Source organism: Varanus komodoensis, unplaced genomic scaffold (genome assembly GCF_004798865.1).
Source record: "Varanus komodoensis strain SLA01 unplaced genomic scaffold, ASM479886v1 scaffold10, whole genome shotgun sequence".
Classification (NCBI taxonomy): Eukaryota; Metazoa; Chordata; class Lepidosauria; order Squamata; family Varanidae; genus Varanus; species Varanus komodoensis.
The window spans coordinates 30,625,383-30,643,945 of NW_025335269.1; the positions used below are offsets into that span (position 1 = coordinate 30,625,383).

The window sequence follows — 18,563 nt, forward strand, 5'->3', positions numbered from 1 at the left end:
CCTTCAAAAGTTGATAATTTTCTCAGGCTTTTCATATCAGGAAAATACTGGGGTGGGGTTGGGAAGAGGATGGGTATAGTTCTGTGAAAGCCTAACAGTGAATCTTCTAACAGTGAATGGTTTTACCAATGCTCTCCAGTGACGGTGCTTTGGGGAAGGAATGTTGAAGTCCCATATGGTGAAAGTATTCCACTTATTTGCTAATTCATTCCTCCATAAGCAAGAATGTTAAAGTCTGTTGAAGCCTGAGAAAGTGTGGCATTAGGTGCTTGACTGGAAAAAGGTTGGATATTCAAGTCCTTCTGTCTCTGCCAGTGTATGTTCCACATCCAGCTTCCACTGCTGTTCTATTGCACTTTCTTAGACTTTTGGTGCCAATTGAATAGAAAACTGAAAAGTCTATCAAGATTTTTATTCATCATGACTTGCACCTCCTTTTCTGAATTTTTTAGGTTCCTTGCTTAGGTGCCTCTCTTTTGAAATGTAATTTTCACTCACCTCCAAATTTGAATAATGTTATTTCACATAAGATGTAGCACCTATTGTTCTAAAACATTGCACATATTGCACTATATCTTAACTAGGGTAGTGCCATAGCTATTCTGGGTATCATTTTTTATAACAGCTGTCCACAATAAATGTAGGGACACCAGTACACCCTTTTTTATTTGTGGAAACCTCATTACTGAAGGTTGCTCTTACAAAAGGCTTTCCATACCTGATACCCTTAAAAGATACCCTTGCAAATTTCATTAAATTCTGCTAAGAAAGAAACAGGTTATTTGTACTTCCTTTGAATAGAAATACAATTAAAATGTGTGTAGCACAACAATTGTTGCAACTGCTTACTTTAAATTTGACAGATGTAGTCCCCTCATAAGCAGCTGCGGTGCTTAAAAATTTAATCTGGTTTTGAGACATGTGGAAATGTTATAGCTTTTTATCCCCAATAACAGGAAGCATAAAGATTTGAATATCTGATTCAAGATGTGGACCTGAGGGAAAACAGATGGTTTTTGAATCAATTGGAGCCAAATAGGACTGCTTTCTGAATTGAGATTGAGACTGAATCTTGTGGTCTATGCATATGTGTAATATATATTATTATTCTAACAGAGAACGACAAGATGCTGATGGACAGATGAAGGAACTTCAAGACCAACTTGAAGCAGAACAGTATTTTTCAGTATGTACTCAAGCGACATCTACTTTAAACATAACTTTCCCTTCTTCTGTGGTAATTGGGAGATTTACAGTCATGTATATAGCTTTCCAGTAATTTAACATTGCTTTCCATAGTAATTTAGCAATGTAATTTGTCTGGATTCAAAGTGAATTGTCTTGTCCTTGATTTCTGAGTGATTAGAAAAGATTTTTGAGCAGCTGTCCCAGGGTTCACATCGCAGTTATGTCTGAGATTAAGAGAATATATAATGGATAATTTTAGAGATTAGTTGAACAGGGGATTTCATAGCTGTGTTTCCTGATAATGCCAGAAACTAAATAGTATTTGTGTTCATTGTGAATACTTGTTTCTGATGTCACATGAAGCATTTTACAAGAAGCTGTGAAGATTCCATATCTTGAACAAAAGTTAATGGCTTTCCAATGGGACTTTTTCCTGTTCAGTTAACTGCTCCAGTGCTGTAATATATACATCAATTTTCCTTTGTTTAAAAAAACCTTCTCAGACGCTGTATAAAACACAAGTGCGGGAACTTAAAGAGGAGTGTGAAGAAAAAAACAAACTTTGTAAAGAAATGCAACAAAAGATACAAGAGTTACAAGATGAGAGGTGAGAATTTGGCTATTTTTGTCATATGTTAACAGAACAACTATATCTGAAATTCAGAAGCTAAAGGAATAATTTCTTGAACCACAATAATACCTTGCCCCACAGGGATTCCTTGGCAGCACAACTTGAGATCACGTTAACCAAAGCAGATTCTGAACAGTTGGCTCGTTCTATTGCTGAGGAGCAGTACTCTGATTTGGAAAAGGAGAAGATCATGAAAGAGTTGGAGATTAAAGAAATGATGGCTAGGCATAAACAGGAACTTTCTGAAAAAGATGCTACAATAGGATCAGTAAGTAATCCACATCAAATTTCATTGTAAGTTATTCATGTCAGCAGAATACCTTAATATACACAGATTTTCAGCACTGAAACCCTGAAGCCTGAAACTGTATTGAACTATGTTATACAGTGGGAAAAAAGTCAAATGCTCAGAGAAAATGTTTCCCAGGTTCAGAGCTGATTTTTACAATGCAGTTACAGTAATCCTTTGAGCCTTCTGAGAAGTAAATCTATTTTTACTCGCCTACTAAGTGCACTGTTCAATATGGGTGTTTCAGTACTGGATTCTTCTTTAGAAGTGTATAATTTGGCTGTAAAATTTTTGGCATCAGAAGCCTTACATAACAAGGTCTTTGGTTTCTTTACCTAAGCACTGTTGCCTGCTGCTATAAAAAAACAGTAGAATGAGCTACATTTTGCAATCTTGTAGATTATTACATAAACCACTGATTACATGCTTTAGTAGCTTGATAAAGAATTGTAGCCAGAGTGTATAGGAATCAAAATTAATTTAGTGAGTACAGTTAAGATGTTAGTTTTAATACTCTTCCTTTTCTGGCGATATATGCAGATCACCATTTTTCTGCTGTAAATGAGGTCCAGGCTTAGAACTATCCTGTGACTTTACTGTTTTGTCTCTTATTCTTAAACATGTTTGTGACCTTTAGTCCTTAATTGTCACTTTTTCAGAAACTTGTCAAGCATCTTGTAGTGTTAAATGTCCTTTGTTACATTTTTATTGATAAGAATGTTATCAAGCTTGGCATTCTAATTTTTTTGTCAGCTTACCACACAACTTTTTCCATATATAATCTTTTAGAGACAACAGTCTCCACACTCCTGCAATCTCACCACCTTTTGAACAGTTGTTTTTTAAACCCATGAATAATGGATTCCTCCTTTAATTCTACATTTTAGCTGGAAGAAGCAAACAGGACACTAACTAGTGATGTGGCTAATCTTGCAAATGAAAAGGAAGAACTGAATAACAAACTTAAAGAAGTCCAAGAAAGTGAGTGCTTCTTTAAAAAAAAGGCTTTTAGCCAATCAGTTGTTGTTTTTAACATTTTACTGTACTGTTACTATTGTCCGTACTTTTACAGGACTTGCCCAACTTAATGAGGAGGAAAATGATATGGAACAGCTCAAGACTCAGTATGAGAAACAGTTGGCTTATGAAAGAACTATGAAGACACAGGTAAAGTAAAATGAGAAATTTGGTTAGGAAAATTGGATTGGTATTGGATACGGGTCAGGGGGAAGAAATAGTAGTATTAGCTCATGATACAAAAAATATCTTGTAAATGTCCACAATTTTAGACTTTAATATAATACTATGAGACTTCAGTAGTGACTTTCAAAGCATCCTCAGTGTTGTTACTTTTCAAACAGTAGTAATAATACCATCATATGTACAAAGAGAACAATAGAGCTACATGAAAACTATAAAGCGTGAACACTGTGCTTTAACAAAAGAAAGTATTTTAACAATGAAGCTGAGATACAAAATGGTAAAATTAAGAAATCTATGCCTATTATCACACACATTTATAAAAATATACCTACAGATTGTTTGCGTGTATATACACTTATATTTCTGTTTCTCCCCGTGAAAAAATATTCAAAGCCTTATGGGCAAACTAAACACTGTTTAGCTTGCCATTCAGAATTTAGAACATACAAGCTATTCAGCAATTACATGCATTTTAAAATTATTCTTTGCAACTTTGGATGGTTACAATTGCTAAACTTATTTTATAATATATTTATCAGGCAGGAAACCCTGGAAGAAATTGTCTTAGTTAGATATTTAAAAGATTTCATGTGATCCTACTGTCCTAACATAGCAGTTTCTCCTCCTCCTGTAATCCCCCATCCCACCCTCAGGCTGTGAACAAGCTGGCTGAAGTAATGAATCGCAAGAATCCAGTCCAACGAGGAGCTGATACTGATGTCCGAAGGAAAGAAAAGGAGAATAAGAAATTGCACATGGAACTAAAATCTGAACGCGAGAAATTGACTTCAATGATGATCAAGTATCAAAGGGAGATTAATGAGATGCAAGCTGTAAGGATCTGCATGCAAACATATATATCAACTTAAAAACTGCTTCATAGTTTACTTGAAAGAAAAGTTACTTTCAAGTAATGTTTCAGATGCTCACAAACCTCATAGACTTTCTGATGCTTAGACCAGTTGAATCTACCCTTTATTCCTAAACTGGTTACAGTAATGTTCTCCAGATGTATGGGAGGCTGTAACTTCCACCATCCCCAACCAGCATAGAATCGGCATTTCACCACATCTGGAAGGTGCCAGAAAATGGGCCTGCATTACAGTAATTCTCCTTCCCCCAATCCCCTTCCGACTGCTAGCATTGCTTGGATTTGTGCAACACCACTGTGTTAACATAGAGGCTACTTCATGGTTTAGTTTATTTGCCCCTCCCACCTTCTAGCAGTTTGAGTTCAAGGAATGCTCTTAGATTAAGCATGCCAAAGCAATTCTGTAAGCAAGAGTTTATACTGTACTCAGAATTTAGGACCGAGACAAGGTTTGATTGTACTTGTTAACTCTCCTTTTATAGCAAATAGCAGATGAGAGCCAGATACGAATCGAGCTGCAGATGGCCCTTGACAGCAAAGATAGTGACATCGAGCAGCTTCGCTCACAGCTCCAATCACTACACCTTGGTCTAGACAGCAGCAGTATATGTGGTGGCCCTGGAGAAGCAGACGCAGATGATGGCTTCCCTGGTAAGACTGCATCCTTTGTTAGCATATTTCTCTTTTGCTACAGGGACAGAACTGTTTAGACTGCTTGCTAATGTTTTGTAAGTTACAGAAAGTAATGGAATAGTTTTAACTCTCACTGCATCTCCAAATTTTAATCGCTTAGCAAAGAATCATCCTTTAAATATGTGAAAAAATAGAATGTTTTACTCATATTTTGTTTGAAAGCATTTATTTTATTATTCTAAAATGCAATAGCTGAAGAAGCAAATGTTGTCATTTTGTAAAGCCACTTTTCATTCCTTCTTTTCGGACTTTCCCTCCCCATATGCTGGGCGCGCAGTTCGTATCACTCAGTCCCACACTTCGGAGTCTATGTCTTTTACCTACGAACGCTCTTCTACCTCTGTCAGTATTGCTACTAAGCCTTCCAGTTCTCATGTGTTTGTCAACTCTGATTCTGACTCAGAGGAAGAACCACTGACTTCTGCACAAGCCCCTTCAGAACTTGACCATTCAGGTGACAAGCTCTCAGTGATGGAATGCTGTTGCTTGAAGAGGCTGTGCCTCTGATTTTTCTTGACTAACCCTTAAAGCTGTTAAAATCAAAGAGAAGTGTGCCGCATGAGGAAAGGAGGGATTTAGTGGTTAAAAACAGATGGCTATTTTAATCTTGAGCATTGTGCCTGGCATATAGATCAGCAATACACAGACTGCATCAGCAATACACAGACGTGTGGGCCATGGCTATTCTGTGCAGCCCCCGAAGCTGGCAGGACTCCCCCCTCTTTCTCCTCCTTCAGTTGGGCTGCAACAGAAACAGAAAAAGAGGTAGCTCCCTAGTTTCCAGTGCTACTAGTGGTAGAGAAGCAGTTTTGGTGGCAATTGCTGGGTGCATAAAAGAGTTTTTTTCCTTCCACTTTCCTGCCTCCCGCTGCCCAGTGATTCTAAGATCTCATTGGGCAGGGAGGAGCTGCATATGTGTTGGGGGGGGGAGGCAAGTGTGCAGCCTCCAGTAAAAACCAGAAAAGGTTGTTGGCTCTAATGGGAAAAAGGCAAGATAGAAATGCAATATATTATTGATGGATGGATCCTTTCCCTTATCACCCGTTCATGCACCTACCTCTGATCTGCTGATAAGAAGTTAGTACTTAACCAATCCTTAATTATTTAATTTAATTGATTTCAATTGAAGCATTCCCTATTTATTCAGTGAGGGGATATTTTAATTTGGAGTGAAGATTAAATGGCACACTGTACATTCTTTCCATATTCTCAAAAAAAGTCCACATTGTCTGTATTACATATGTGTGGTTCACTTAAATGCCCAGTGATGAAGTCACTTAGTCCTAGAGAGCATGCACTGGGGTGTCTCTCTGGGAAGGTCTGCTTATAGGGAAGTGCTCTAAAATAAGCTTGTGCTTCCAGATCATATCTTGTTTTACACCCAGATCTAAGAAGTTGCATATTCAGAATGGCTGTTCAGCCACTGAGCTATAATTAGGGCATTGGGTGTACTTCACAGATCAGTCCCCATACATTGCAGCTTACTGTTGCTGTGATATATCTCCTAGCTGTGCAAATGTGCAAGCATGCACACAACCTTCCCTGCTAGTGCTCCATGCAGGAGCATTGCGTTGAGTGCTGCTTACTGCCTTTACTCTGCTACTCAGGAAGCCCTTTTTTTCTTGTTGGCAGAGGCCATCCCCTGCTTTGTTGAACAAAGCAAAAGGAAGGTCAGCTTAAGTTAAGGAGATAATACAGAGAGTTTCAGCTCTTGGTCATTATAGGAATATAAATGCTGCTACTGTTGTTAGGTGCTGTCAAGTTGTTTCTGACTTATGGCAAACCTATGATGAAAGCTCTCTAAAAGGTCCTATCCGTGACAGCCCTTCTCAGCTCTTCTAAGTTCAAGGCTGTGGCTTCCTTGGGGGAATCAATCCATCCCTTGCTTGATCTTCCTTTTCTTCTTCTGCCTTTGACTTTCCCTAACACAATTGTCTTCTCCAGGGAGTCTTGCCTTCTCATGCTGTGTCTCACATATGGCAGCCACAGTTTTGTCATTTTTGCTTCTAGGGAAAGTTCTGACTTGATTTGATCTTGGTCCCACTGGTTTGTCTTTCTGCCACTCCAGGGTATTCTCAAAGCTCTCCTCCAGCACTGTCCTACTACTCCTGCTTGTAAGAATAATGATGCATTGCCTAAAATTGTGCAAATAAGTAGGAGATGCCTTTGTGTTCTTTTCCTGTTCTCAGCACAATTCCTTATTATATGGGAGCACCAGAAGCAGCAAACATTTAGAGACCGTTTACGGGAAAGTGTTTTTCTTTTGCAGGATGCGAGGGGAATACAAGTAACACGCTGCTGGGAAGAGGACCTAAATATATTAAAATGGCACTCAGATGTAGCATCCAACTGTGTCCCAACACTAATGGTATAGCGCTAATGGAAGCCAGCATTTGCACAACAGTACTATCATTTGCTCAGGCAAGGGAGAAGATGGTGAATTGGCAGCAAATTGCCTCTTGTTGCCCTAGCAAGTGGTGGTTATGTTGTGCAAGCACTGGTTTATGCTAGCGCAACATCATTAGCTGCCATGCTGGGAAAATTGGATGTTACTCTGTGGACCATAAAATAGAATTTTGAGTAAACAGATGGAAGTGCTGAAGAATGAGTTTTCGTGAGAAAATGCTTGGGCTGGAATTGCTTTGTGGCAGTGAAAAGCAAATAAATAATGTGTGTAACAGATATGTAAGCTTTTAACAAAACACCTTTTAATGTAATTTTGGCCCATTGAAAATTATAAGAGGTTGTCCCATCCACCAAAATCAAGCCCTTTAAATAAATCTAGCATTCTCCTTTATTCGTATTCAGTGAAGCTGAAATTTCCATTCCCATTCCAAGTGCCATATTATGTGGGAGAATGTACTCAAAATCCCCAGCTTTCTTGATTAAGGCCTATTATTTATATTAATACATTTGACTCTACAAGTTCCTCTTAATAAAATATTTGATTTTATCAGTTTTATAATAGGGTAACAGTTACCTTTTCTTATTTAACTATGGTTTCCACGACCATGAGACCTAAATTAAAAGCTCCAAAAAGAATGCTTTTTGCTGGTTGCAGTTTGTAGGACTAAAATCCAAGGGTAGTAGCCAATGTTATTGCTATGTAGAGTAGACCTTTTGAAATGATTGAAACTTAAGTCAGTCATGGCTAATATAAAAGCCCATTAATTTAACTGGGTTTACTCTGTGTAGGACTAACATCAGATACCATCCCAGGAAACACTGTGATAGCTTTGAAGCTAAAGGGAGATTATATATTGAGAAAAGGAACCTGCAGCATATTTTACAATATAATTGCATCATTGCAGCTATGTGTGTTAATGTTTTTAACCTAAAGAAATTGAATTGAAGGCAGTAAAAAGAAATGCTTTGTGTGTTTTATCTATGGGACATAAAGCTTTTACTAATAGGAATGTGTAGTGGCACAGTTATTTGAGTAGAGCTTTGCTAGTTCCGTCTTTGAATTTCAGTGATTGCAACACAATATTTGCTTATAGAATTGTAGACAAACATTGCTTTGAAAAAAAGATGTTTGCTTAACTTGACATGCCTTTAAAGCCAGTATACCTAAATAATTGTTTAAATGTTTGTTCACTTTAATATTTTCAGAGTCAAGACTAGAAGGTTGGCTATCTTTGCCTGCCCGAAACAACACGAAGAAATTTGGATGGGTCAAAAAGGTAAGAAATGTAGTTTTTGAGATTGTATGTCATGACTAATGTCACTGGCACAAACCCAATCACAAAACTTTAACTACAATTTTTGATGTGTTGCTGCTTTTAAAAGATTAATGATAGGCCTTTGTGGAATTAATGGCACACTACATTCACCACAGTCCAAGAGGTCTTCTGCTAGCAGGCAAAGAAAGCTGTTTGGAGTGGGAAGTGCCTACAACGTAAGAGGAGTGATTGGCTGCCTATCTCCCCATATTGCCTTTCTCAGTGGGCAGTTTCCTCTCAGGAGTTTGGAGGGAAAAATCAGAGTTCTTGGGCATACATATCAGAGGTTGAGTATTTTGGGTAAAGCCATAGGTTAAGGTGTTCTGTGCATTGCAGAGGAGGGAGTTAAATTTGCATGTATTGATTATCCCACAACAAGAAATCCAGTTAAAATTTAAAAACTACAGAAGCAATTAATCCAAAGGATAAATTCTTTTTTTTTTCAAAAAAAATGTCAAAAATGAAAATTAATGACCTGACCTATGCTTATATTCCTCTTTTTTTTAAAGTATGTAGTAGTAAGCAGCAAGAAGATACTGTTCTACCACAATGAGCAAGATAAAGAACTATCAAATCCCTACATGGTGTTAGACATTGAGTAAGTCTTGTTATGTGTCTGCATTTTGTATTAAACCACCTCAGTCGCCTTGGGAAAAAATACTTTGAACTGAAAGAAAAAATAAATGTACCAATTAGTGCTGTGTGGGAATTAACAACAAATTATGATTTATTAAACTGTGCATAGCACTGAAGGGTTTTTTGCATTCACAATGTTTTAGTCCTTTAGCCATGATAGCTTTAAGAAAGCATCCTTATATGGTCCCACTTTCCACCCCTCTTCTCTGTGTATTCCCACCAGTGGTCTTAGGTGTGGTTGGGTCTTACATAAGCACTAGTCTTGAATAGGGTTCGGACAAACCCTTTTGGAATCTGTTCCTCAAGCATATGTGTTTTCCTCTGGTGCTTCTCCTAGTCATGCAAAGCAAGCTGAGCCAAGAGGAAGTCCACAAGCACCCATGGACCCCCAGATGTGCAACTGGCAACCTTTCCCATCAGGTGCAGCTGCCCAAAGAGCTGCATTCTTAGCAGTCGATTTTCTTCCCCACCTGCCACTTTCACTGTTGAGAGCTAAGTTTCCTCCCTTCACACAATTCAAAGCAACAGACATTTCTAGCTGAACATTCTTTATTGACCCAAGTGTTTTCCAGAAGTATGAACTTCCACAGTGAATCTCTGAGCATGCACAGAGCAGTTTGTTGAACCTAATCTAGTGTTTGCCTCTAGGAACTCTGCTTATCAGTATGTTTGGGCACCCTCCTTTTGGAAGGGGCCTTTTGGAAACAAGCACATCTCCTCTTTGCACGCCAATCCTCTAATTGGACCATCCTCCCCTGCCAACGTTGTTTCATGGGGTCAAGAGCATACCCACCTCTTCTGTCTCTGAGAAGCTCCCCTGTTCTAGGCTCCCTCCTGACAGCTGCACATCTTGGTCATTCTCAGAGACTTCCTGAGTACCTGGGGAGTCTGGCCTTGAGATAAATGCCTCTGCTTCTCCCATCTCAACATTTGGAATTGGCCCACATTCCAAGGCCCCCTCCTGCTCTTCCTCTGAATTCCAGTGAGCAGGCTTTGAGAATGCGTGCCAAGAGCAACCGCCTTACCCCCAACAGCTGGCGGCACTGGGCACAGAAGAGGGGAACTGCCAGGTGCCATTCTTAGCACCTACTCTGCTTCCCTGCCTGCTGCTGCCCACAGTTGCAGCACTGGGCACAGAAGAGGGGCGTTGCTTGGGCAGGACATTTGGCTTGATTTCTGGTGAATCCTGGTAGTGCTTCCAGGGATTTGGACTCATGGCTACTGCAAGGCGGACCAGATCCTGGGGAGCTGAGCCCAGGAAATCTGATGGATTCCCACCCCGAAATGGCTCCCGCACACATCCCTAGCCTTAACCACAGTTAAGGTTTCTCAGAATTAGCTGTTCACTAGGATTTTAAGATCACTTGAAAATCTTCACTAGTGTTAACTTTGATTAAGATTGTTTGCTAGAATTTTCACAGGGCAGGGAAGAGCTGGTGGCCTGGTGGTATCCATGATTATGGAAACAGGAGTGTTTTGTAATTGCCAGTTGATTAATACTAACTTGCAATTAAGGCAAGCATCTTATTGCTTGGTGTTTGTAAATAAACATGAAGAACATATGGCATTCACTTCATGTTGCTCACTGTGCAACCATGTTTTATTTTCACCCCTGCTCTCCCCCTTCAGAAGTAGTGTATAGGGCACTATACATAAAAGTGCAACAAAACCTTATTAGAGCAATTTTTAAAGGGGAAAGTAGGGAAAAGGAAAGAACATTGGTGGGGCCTCTTTCAGTGTTAAAAAAAGGAAAGTAGATGTAGGGAATGATGTGTATGGTTAGAATTGAGTACGTAGACTTGCTTTAACTTTCTACCACACACGGAAAAAGGAATAAATTCAGATAATTTGGCCTATGTTCATAGGCCAAGATTTTGTCTGGCATTATTTTAAACCTATTAAAACTCTTTTACGAATAGTCTCTTCCACTTTCAGTAGTTTATCAGAAACCAAACATTTATTGAGGCAGGTTTGACAGTTTTACAAGATTCATTAGGAATCCCTGTACATCCTCTCCCTTAACTACTTGTTCAGCTGTTTCCAAGCCAAATAAAATGTAAGCTAAACATTTGTTTTTAATTAAAAATAGATGTTTGAATTTGAGTAGAATATTAAGGAATAAACCTAATTTTGGAGAAAGGATGTTCATTTTAATTGCTGCTACTCATGAAATGTAATCATACTCTAAACATACTTTATAGGATTCAGTCTCCAAAGAATATCCTTCAAATGAGAAAACTTTTCTTTAGCTATGCTCTGGATATTACCTACAATTTGTTATAGTTGTTACAGTTCCACTTTGGATAGGCTTCCATATATAGCTAATAATAACTTTTTGCAGGATTTTTGCAGTTAAAATAAACCACAGTACTACCTATATACAAAGATAAATTTCATATTAAAAATTCTAAATATATTTAGAAGGAATTGCTTTCTTTGCAACTGCTTCCATCAGGGTAATGACATGATAGGATGCCTTAGTGAAGCATGGCAATGCTGGGTGTGTTTTAAGTACAATTAAGGTCAATATTTAAGGTTCGAGCTAAACTCTACTGAATTAACGGGAATGCTTCTAAAGATGTTGCTTCATTGGGATTGTCTGCTTTAGTATTTTATATCATGCATTATTTTTTTTACTTCTTCTGCTACAGCAAACTATTCCATGTTCGGCCCGTTACACAAACAGATGTATACAGGGCAGATTCTAAAGATATTCCCAGGATTTTCCAGGTGAGCCCTCCAAAGGGAAATTTTTGTGTAAAAATAATGGGAGTAGAAAGGATATGGGGCCATATCTTTCGTAGATTATCAGAATGTTCTAATATTTGGAATGAATTTAACTTTATCTTTGGTATTTGTACTCATACAGTTTGCATACATTCTGAAGTGTTACTCGACTATTTGTCCTGATGACTGTCTTGAAATAAAATTGTAAAGTTGGAGCTACTCTGCAAGTAAAATAAAAAAAACCTTTGTTGCTTATCTTTAGGTTAAAAAATAAAGTGACTGAGGGAAAGATGTAAAATAACAAAATATTGATGCCACGAGAGATACCATATCTGTTTTCTCTTTGTAGAAGAAATTTGGGGGACAAATTAATATAAGCAGTACTTAACAATACAGTACTGTATTTTTGCTTGTAGGTTAGCATATAAAACTGTATTTTTAACATATTTAAACCACTTAAACATAATTTACAGAAAAGTCCTTTGCATGTTTATGCAGAAGTAGGGCCCACTGTTGTTGAAATCCAGCATTCCTTGATCATGAAGAACTTTCCTCAGCATCTTCCCCCATATCTGCTTTGATGGCCTTCCCCAATGCGCTGGAGCAGATTTCGAGAGTGGGGAGTCCAGCAGTGGGAGGATTTTTTTCTCCCCATTACACTAACAGTGGAATTCCCTTGGTTCAGTGGTGCTTATCCAGATAAGCGCATCTACAACTGCAGCCACAGAAGCACAAATGCCTTCATTTTGTACAGCAAGATTGCAAATGCACCCAATGCTAGAGTGAGTGTACCGAAGGCTGCTGCACTGTGTGCTACCTGAGAACATGAACATTAGTTTTTGCCATTTGAAAAGCAGGGGGTAGAGTTGAAAGTAGAGATACTGTGGGAAATATGGGTGGGATTAGTCTTACACAGTCACAGTATTAAGAACTAACTGCATATTTAGATATTGAGCTAAACTGCATAACAACACTGAAAAACATTTAAGCAGTATATGTGTCTACAGTGTACATGGGATTTATTCTCTAATTACTGTAAATTAACTTATGCTGTGCTTTGGAGTAAGTAAACCTTTAACTTAAAAAGTTTTTTTATGCATTCCAAAAGAGAATATTTTAAAGAGGTTTTTCCCCGCAGCATTTCATCAGAGGGGTTTTGCAGTGTTTGGCCAAATTTTCAATTGCAAACTAAAAAAAATCTTTGGCAAAGATCATTTCACCCCTGTGTTTTCTTTTGGCCTTTCATCTTGGTTGCTGGAAGAGGAATTTTTAGTCCTTTTTCCCCCTTTAGTCAAAACAAGTTCTCTCATACACACTTAGTGGTCCTGTTTGCACATCAGAACAGCTAACCTTGCTAGTACAATGCACAGTATATGTTTACGGAACAAGCCATGGTGCTTGTAGCACAGAATTGGGTTTCTTCCCTCTGCTTTCCCCCTCTGGTGTCCCCAAGGACACTCTGGCAGGACCTGCCTTGTCTCCCTGCTCTCCTTACCACACCTTTTCATCACCACCTTTTTTTTTTTTTTTACGCACTTCAAAAAGTCTAACTACTGCAATATTTTTTCAGACCCTGAAAATTGTAACACTCTGCTCATCCTCTTTTTTCAATATGAATAATAAAATGCCTAGTTGTAGCCTTGTGTTGCCAATGTCCATGGCTTCTGTACTGCAAGTCTGAGGTGCATATTTGGAAGAGTCCGAATTGTGCAACTCCCAGAATTACACAAGAATTAAAATAAAACATTCCCAAAATGAAAACATCTGTGCAGATTCGGGTCACAAGAAAAAAAAGGTGGTGAGCCTGTGAGAGCTGTGCTCCAGCGTCTCACTTGGATACACTGGAGGGGCCATCAGAGCAGTAGAGGAAAGCAAGCTGCAGTAACTCAGAGGGGGTGCAAGGCCAAGACTGTGAATATTGCTGCAAAATGCCACTCGGTCATTGGTGTAAGAGCTGTTGGTGGCACAGCTTGGGCTCACTGAATGCTTCCCTGTAGCTTGGTGGGATTGGTTGCCCTGTAAAGGGGACTCGGCAAGCAGCTACACTTAAAGAAGCAACCCTAGAAAACAGCTTAGATATGACAGGGAAGATTTGGAAGAGCCCAGCTCTTCACACCCTTTAAATGCTTAATGTCATGCTTGCTAAGCAGATTTGTGCTTGCGCAATATATAACCCAGCAAACCAAGAGTATGGTATTGTAGATCATCTGCTGCTTGACAAGCTGCCTTATTAGGCAGGGAGCAAAAACAAGAGGCTTACCAAGCCTTCGTTTGGTTGCCCCTCCCTTCCCCTCCCCTTCCTTTCATCTCATCTATTAAACTTCTATACTACTTGGATGGTTTACAAAGAGTAAAACCCTTAAAATACAGTATTATAACGGGCATAAAATATTTTAATAGAAAAATTTCAGACCATTTTTTTCCCATCAGCTGGCCAGTCATGCGCTTTCTTCCTACCTCACTAGTGTCCTTTCTAAGAGTACAATCCTATGTATGGTTAGATAGGAAAAAAATCCTGGAACTTCCAGCATGTTCCAGCAAGCCATGCTTGCTGTGGGATAGTGGGATTTGTAGGACTGGCTTGTTGCTCACTGGAAGTAGCTACCTGCATTGGGTTGCCATGTCGTGAGAACCTAGTCAATGGCCATGTTTTACAAAATTGGGGGAGGGGGCGGTCTTTCACAAGTATGCAAACATGCACTAGAGATTTCCAGTATATGTAGTGCTTGGTCCATATCCTTCTTATCAAAGGGGAGGGGCCAAGGGCAATAGGTAACAGATGGAACAGATGGACAAGGCAAAACTGGACATAGGTTAATTTATGTTCAATGATCAAGCTGCAAATTGAAAATCACTAGTATATTGGAAGGGGGGAGTAGGTGCCCTGAAAGGGGGTGGTGACAAGATCTTTGCCTTACCAGTGCAATCCTCAGTTTTAAGTGTTCAAGTCCTCTACATTTTCAACAATACGCCAGGGACTCCATCTACTCCAGAAATGAGAGATATTCCCCTCTCTTTTTCCCCAGCTTTTTTGTGTGTCATTTCCTTCTGTCCTGCCACCTCTGAAGGAATTTTAGAAAACTGTTTGGAGAATATGAACATATTTTTAAACTGGGAAATACACGGGTGGGAAGAAAATTCCCTGTCATTTCTCTGTTCCCCCTTTCCTTTTGCTGCCCCTTTCCTTGTTTTTCTTGTGCTTTGGTGTAACCACATTCAGTTCCTTTGGGAAATATGTCTTGTGTTTTCAAGAATTATTGCAATGGTTCTTCCTGTCTGATTCCAGATCCTGTATGATAATGAAGGAGAAAGCAAAAAGGAGCAAGAATTCCCTGTAGAAGCAGCAGGGGAGAAATCAAATTATATTTGCCACAAAGGACATGAGTTCATCCCCACCCTCTATCACTTCCCAACCAATTGTGAGGCTTGCATGAAGCCTTTGTGGCACATGTTCAAACCTCCCCCAGCACTGGAGTGCCGCCGCTGCCACATCAAATGCCATAAAGACCATATGGATAAAAAAGAAGAGATCATAGCACCTTGCAAAGGTATCTTCCAAAAAAACATGTATACTATAACTTGGGTTGGTCTGTTAAAATAGTCAGAGAAAAACTTGTTTCCTGTTAAATGCCAATAGATTGTATTCCAGGGGAGCAAAGCATCAGGACCAAGGGCCTAGTACAGCCCCCTCAAGGTCCAGACTGGCTCTCCACAGTTTCCCAGAAACTGATGTCCTCTTCCCCTTTCTCCCAACTGCTGATTATTCGGTGGTTTCCTGGCTTTTGTGCAGATTTCCCTCCCAATGCTTAATTACCACTGGTAAGAGTTCTAAGACACAATGGACTAGTATTTGCCTCATGCTTTATGCCTTAGGCCCCATCCACCGCTGGCATGTAATTCCCAAGAACTTTTTCAAAAAAAAATTAGTGCTCAGAATAGGAGAACTGCTGTGGCCCCTATGTTCAGTTGAGGCTTGCTCCTGAAAGCATCTTTTTTGCACATATATGTCTGAATGAAAGCAATTCTGTCTAGATAGTGTCTTTGTTAACTCTTTTTGCTTCTGAAATATAATTTGGGGGGAAAGGACATGATCTTAAGAATATACAGGTAAGTGTCAGCATTACTGTTTATCTGTATTTTTCATATTTGCAAGGAACTTTTTCCACAGTGTAAGAAGGAACACTTGTGTATTTTAGGTGTCAAGGTTCTTCTCATGTGTACTGTCAGAAGCTTAGTATAAATTGTTCAGTACTTTGGTTTAGCTGGATTGTGCCTAGCATTAACAGGATGAGAAAACTTGCCAAAGTTATACTTGCCAATTTGCAAGAAAAATTCAAGCCACAGGCTTAAACTAGGGTTACTTTAAAATAAATCATCTTTGCCAGGTTGAGGCCACTCTTAATAAGAACCAGATAAGCTACTTATTTTGCATCTGGGTACAGGAAGATGAATGTTTGTGTGTGTTCTTTCTGAGTTGTGGTTCTGTAATATTTTTCAGTAAATTATGATATTTCAACTGCAAAGAATCTACTACTATTAGCAACTTCCACAGAGGAACAGCAAAAATGGGTGAGCCGTTTGGGGAAAAAAATTCCTAAAAAGCCTCCAGCACCAGACCCTTTTGCACGGTCTTCACCAAGAACTTCCATGAAGGTACAGCCAAACCAGTCTATCCGAAGACCAAGCAAACAGCTTCCTCCAAATAAAAAGGAAGGCTTTCCTCCAAGGTAAAAAGCTGAGTGTGAGAAATAGTTACTATGTCTAGTGTAAATAGTAGCCTTTTTAACTGAACGGGACATTGCAGATAACGCATTTCAGATATTTCTTTGACTGGCTCTGAAAGATGGCACCCACCCTCACAATATTGCATTTACTTCCACTACAATTTATGTAGCCGGTTTGCCTTAAGGAACTTTCCCTCTGCTTATTTAATTCTTCATCTTCTGATCTATTTTGCAAGTGTTTGGGGAAGGAGCAGAAATAGAAGTGCGTTTTAGGCCCTAACAGTGGAAATCTAAGGACACTGTGCGCCTCAAATGAATTTACGTAGCAAAGTGATAAAATTATAGTGTCAGACATTGTATTAGTGATTAGTGAAGCGACGGAATGCTTTGCTTTTAATGGTTTATTTTTATTCCATACCAGTTAGCAACAAGTCTTCCATTGGTGTCTTCCATTTTGAACTAAGTTTACTTGATCTTGAAGGTGAGACTTTGGTCCACCTCATAGTTTCAAGAAATGAAACAGGCTATAATTTTATACCTTGTTATGTTAGGGTTGTACTAGAACAGACATTCAGGATCAGGCAATTTCCTGCACCCCATTTCATATTGTTTATGTAGTAAGAATGGAAGAAAGCGCTGCCTTTTCCATTTTGTGTGCTGCTGTGCTACAAAGTTAAATTTATACATAGCAGCTGAATTTTTGCTTTCACGGCTTCCTGGCAATTTTCCATTCACTACTTTTTTCAAATGCTTTTCTAATGTTTTGTGTCAAGACAATGGTCCAGTGTTGGGTTATAATCTATGAGGAGTCTACTAGTGTGTGTTGCCCTGTTACTTACACTCGGCAAGTAAAAGTAGCTACACAAATCACAGACCTTCTGTCCATGATTTGTTAGTTTCCCAAAGCAGTGTTTGTCTCTCCCTTGCTAAAGCGTAGTGATAAGCTAATGAGAAACCACAACTTACTGTAATGTCTGAACTGGGTCAACATGATCGCTATTCTGTTTGCATCGATTGTGATGAAGACTGTGATGAAGTAGGTATAAAGTATTCTCTGTTTTTTGGTTTTATACAATAAAGTTTTGTTTGTTTAAGTTAAGAAATATATTTATTTTTTTTAAATTGTACAATACAGCCCCCTCCAACTGGATAAAACTATGGATATTTGGGAATATCTTTATTGAAGTCTACAGAAAATTATTTTAATAATATTAGCATATTTTGCTACATATTAACGTAAGAGATACATATGTAATTAGCACTATATATCTTTTAATGTTTGTAATGTTTTGGTTTTGTTCCTTTCCCCCCTTCTTTAATGGTGTGGCTTGGTTTTAAATTAAGAAACCATTAAGGAGCGCCATAATTGAGCCTGATGCACCCCTTTTCATTTAAAAATAGGGATTCCATGCACTGTAATTGTGGCAGCTGTGCATTTGCTAAGGCTTATATCCCATATCAGGTTGCATGGTTTCTTTATAATTTCCTTTGGGTTGCCTCCTTCTGTTGGGTGACCTGCAACATTCTGCACCAGCTCTCACTCTGAATCGTCTTCTAGAGTACCTCATACAGATAGAACTATGGCATAAGTAACTATTTTTGGTTCTGAACCTGAGAGAAAAATTTGAACCCCTCTTTCATTTGCTAAAAACTTTTATGAACAAACACAGCATGGTGTATCTTTTGGCTCGTACCATTTTATCACATATGTATTTCATTTTATTTTTTTAGTTCTGGGCCCGCCCTTCGAATTATTCTTCACTGAGTTGTGTTTTTTCTGTGCTTTTGTTATTTTTTAATTTTTCAACAGTAAGTAACAGGGGTTTGGGGTTTAAGCACAAACGCATGTTAATGGTGAGAATTAACCAAAAGAACTCTG

The 18,563-nt window shown here is 38.8% G+C and overlaps 1 protein-coding gene across 5 annotated transcripts in view; it reads left to right on the forward strand.

Moving 5' to 3' along the window:
- ROCK2 (Rho associated coiled-coil containing protein kinase 2) overlaps positions 1-18,563 on the forward strand; it is an 86,774-nt gene that overhangs the window by 61,519 nt on the left and 6,692 nt on the right. For 4 of the 5 annotated variants that reach the window (XM_044417994.1, XM_044418004.1, XM_044418023.1 and 1 more), the window contains 13 exons: positions 1,117-1,186; positions 1,692-1,795; positions 1,901-2,087; positions 2,996-3,089; positions 3,181-3,275; positions 3,965-4,144; positions 4,665-4,833; positions 5,153-5,329; positions 8,488-8,558; positions 9,107-9,195; positions 11,885-11,963; positions 15,247-15,508; positions 16,459-16,687. In XM_044417994.1, the coding sequence (XP_044273929.1) occupies positions 1,117-1,186; positions 1,692-1,795; positions 1,901-2,087; positions 2,996-3,089; positions 3,181-3,275; positions 3,965-4,144; positions 4,665-4,833; positions 5,153-5,329; positions 8,488-8,558; positions 9,107-9,195; positions 11,885-11,963; positions 15,247-15,508; positions 16,459-16,687 (1,806 nt within the window). The remainder of the gene's footprint in view (positions 1-1,116; positions 1,187-1,691; positions 1,796-1,900; positions 2,088-2,995; positions 3,090-3,180; positions 3,276-3,964; positions 4,145-4,664; positions 4,834-5,152; positions 5,330-8,487; positions 8,559-9,106; positions 9,196-11,884; positions 11,964-15,246; positions 15,509-16,458; positions 16,688-18,563) is intronic. The other variant, XM_044418031.1, reaches the window with a different exon arrangement.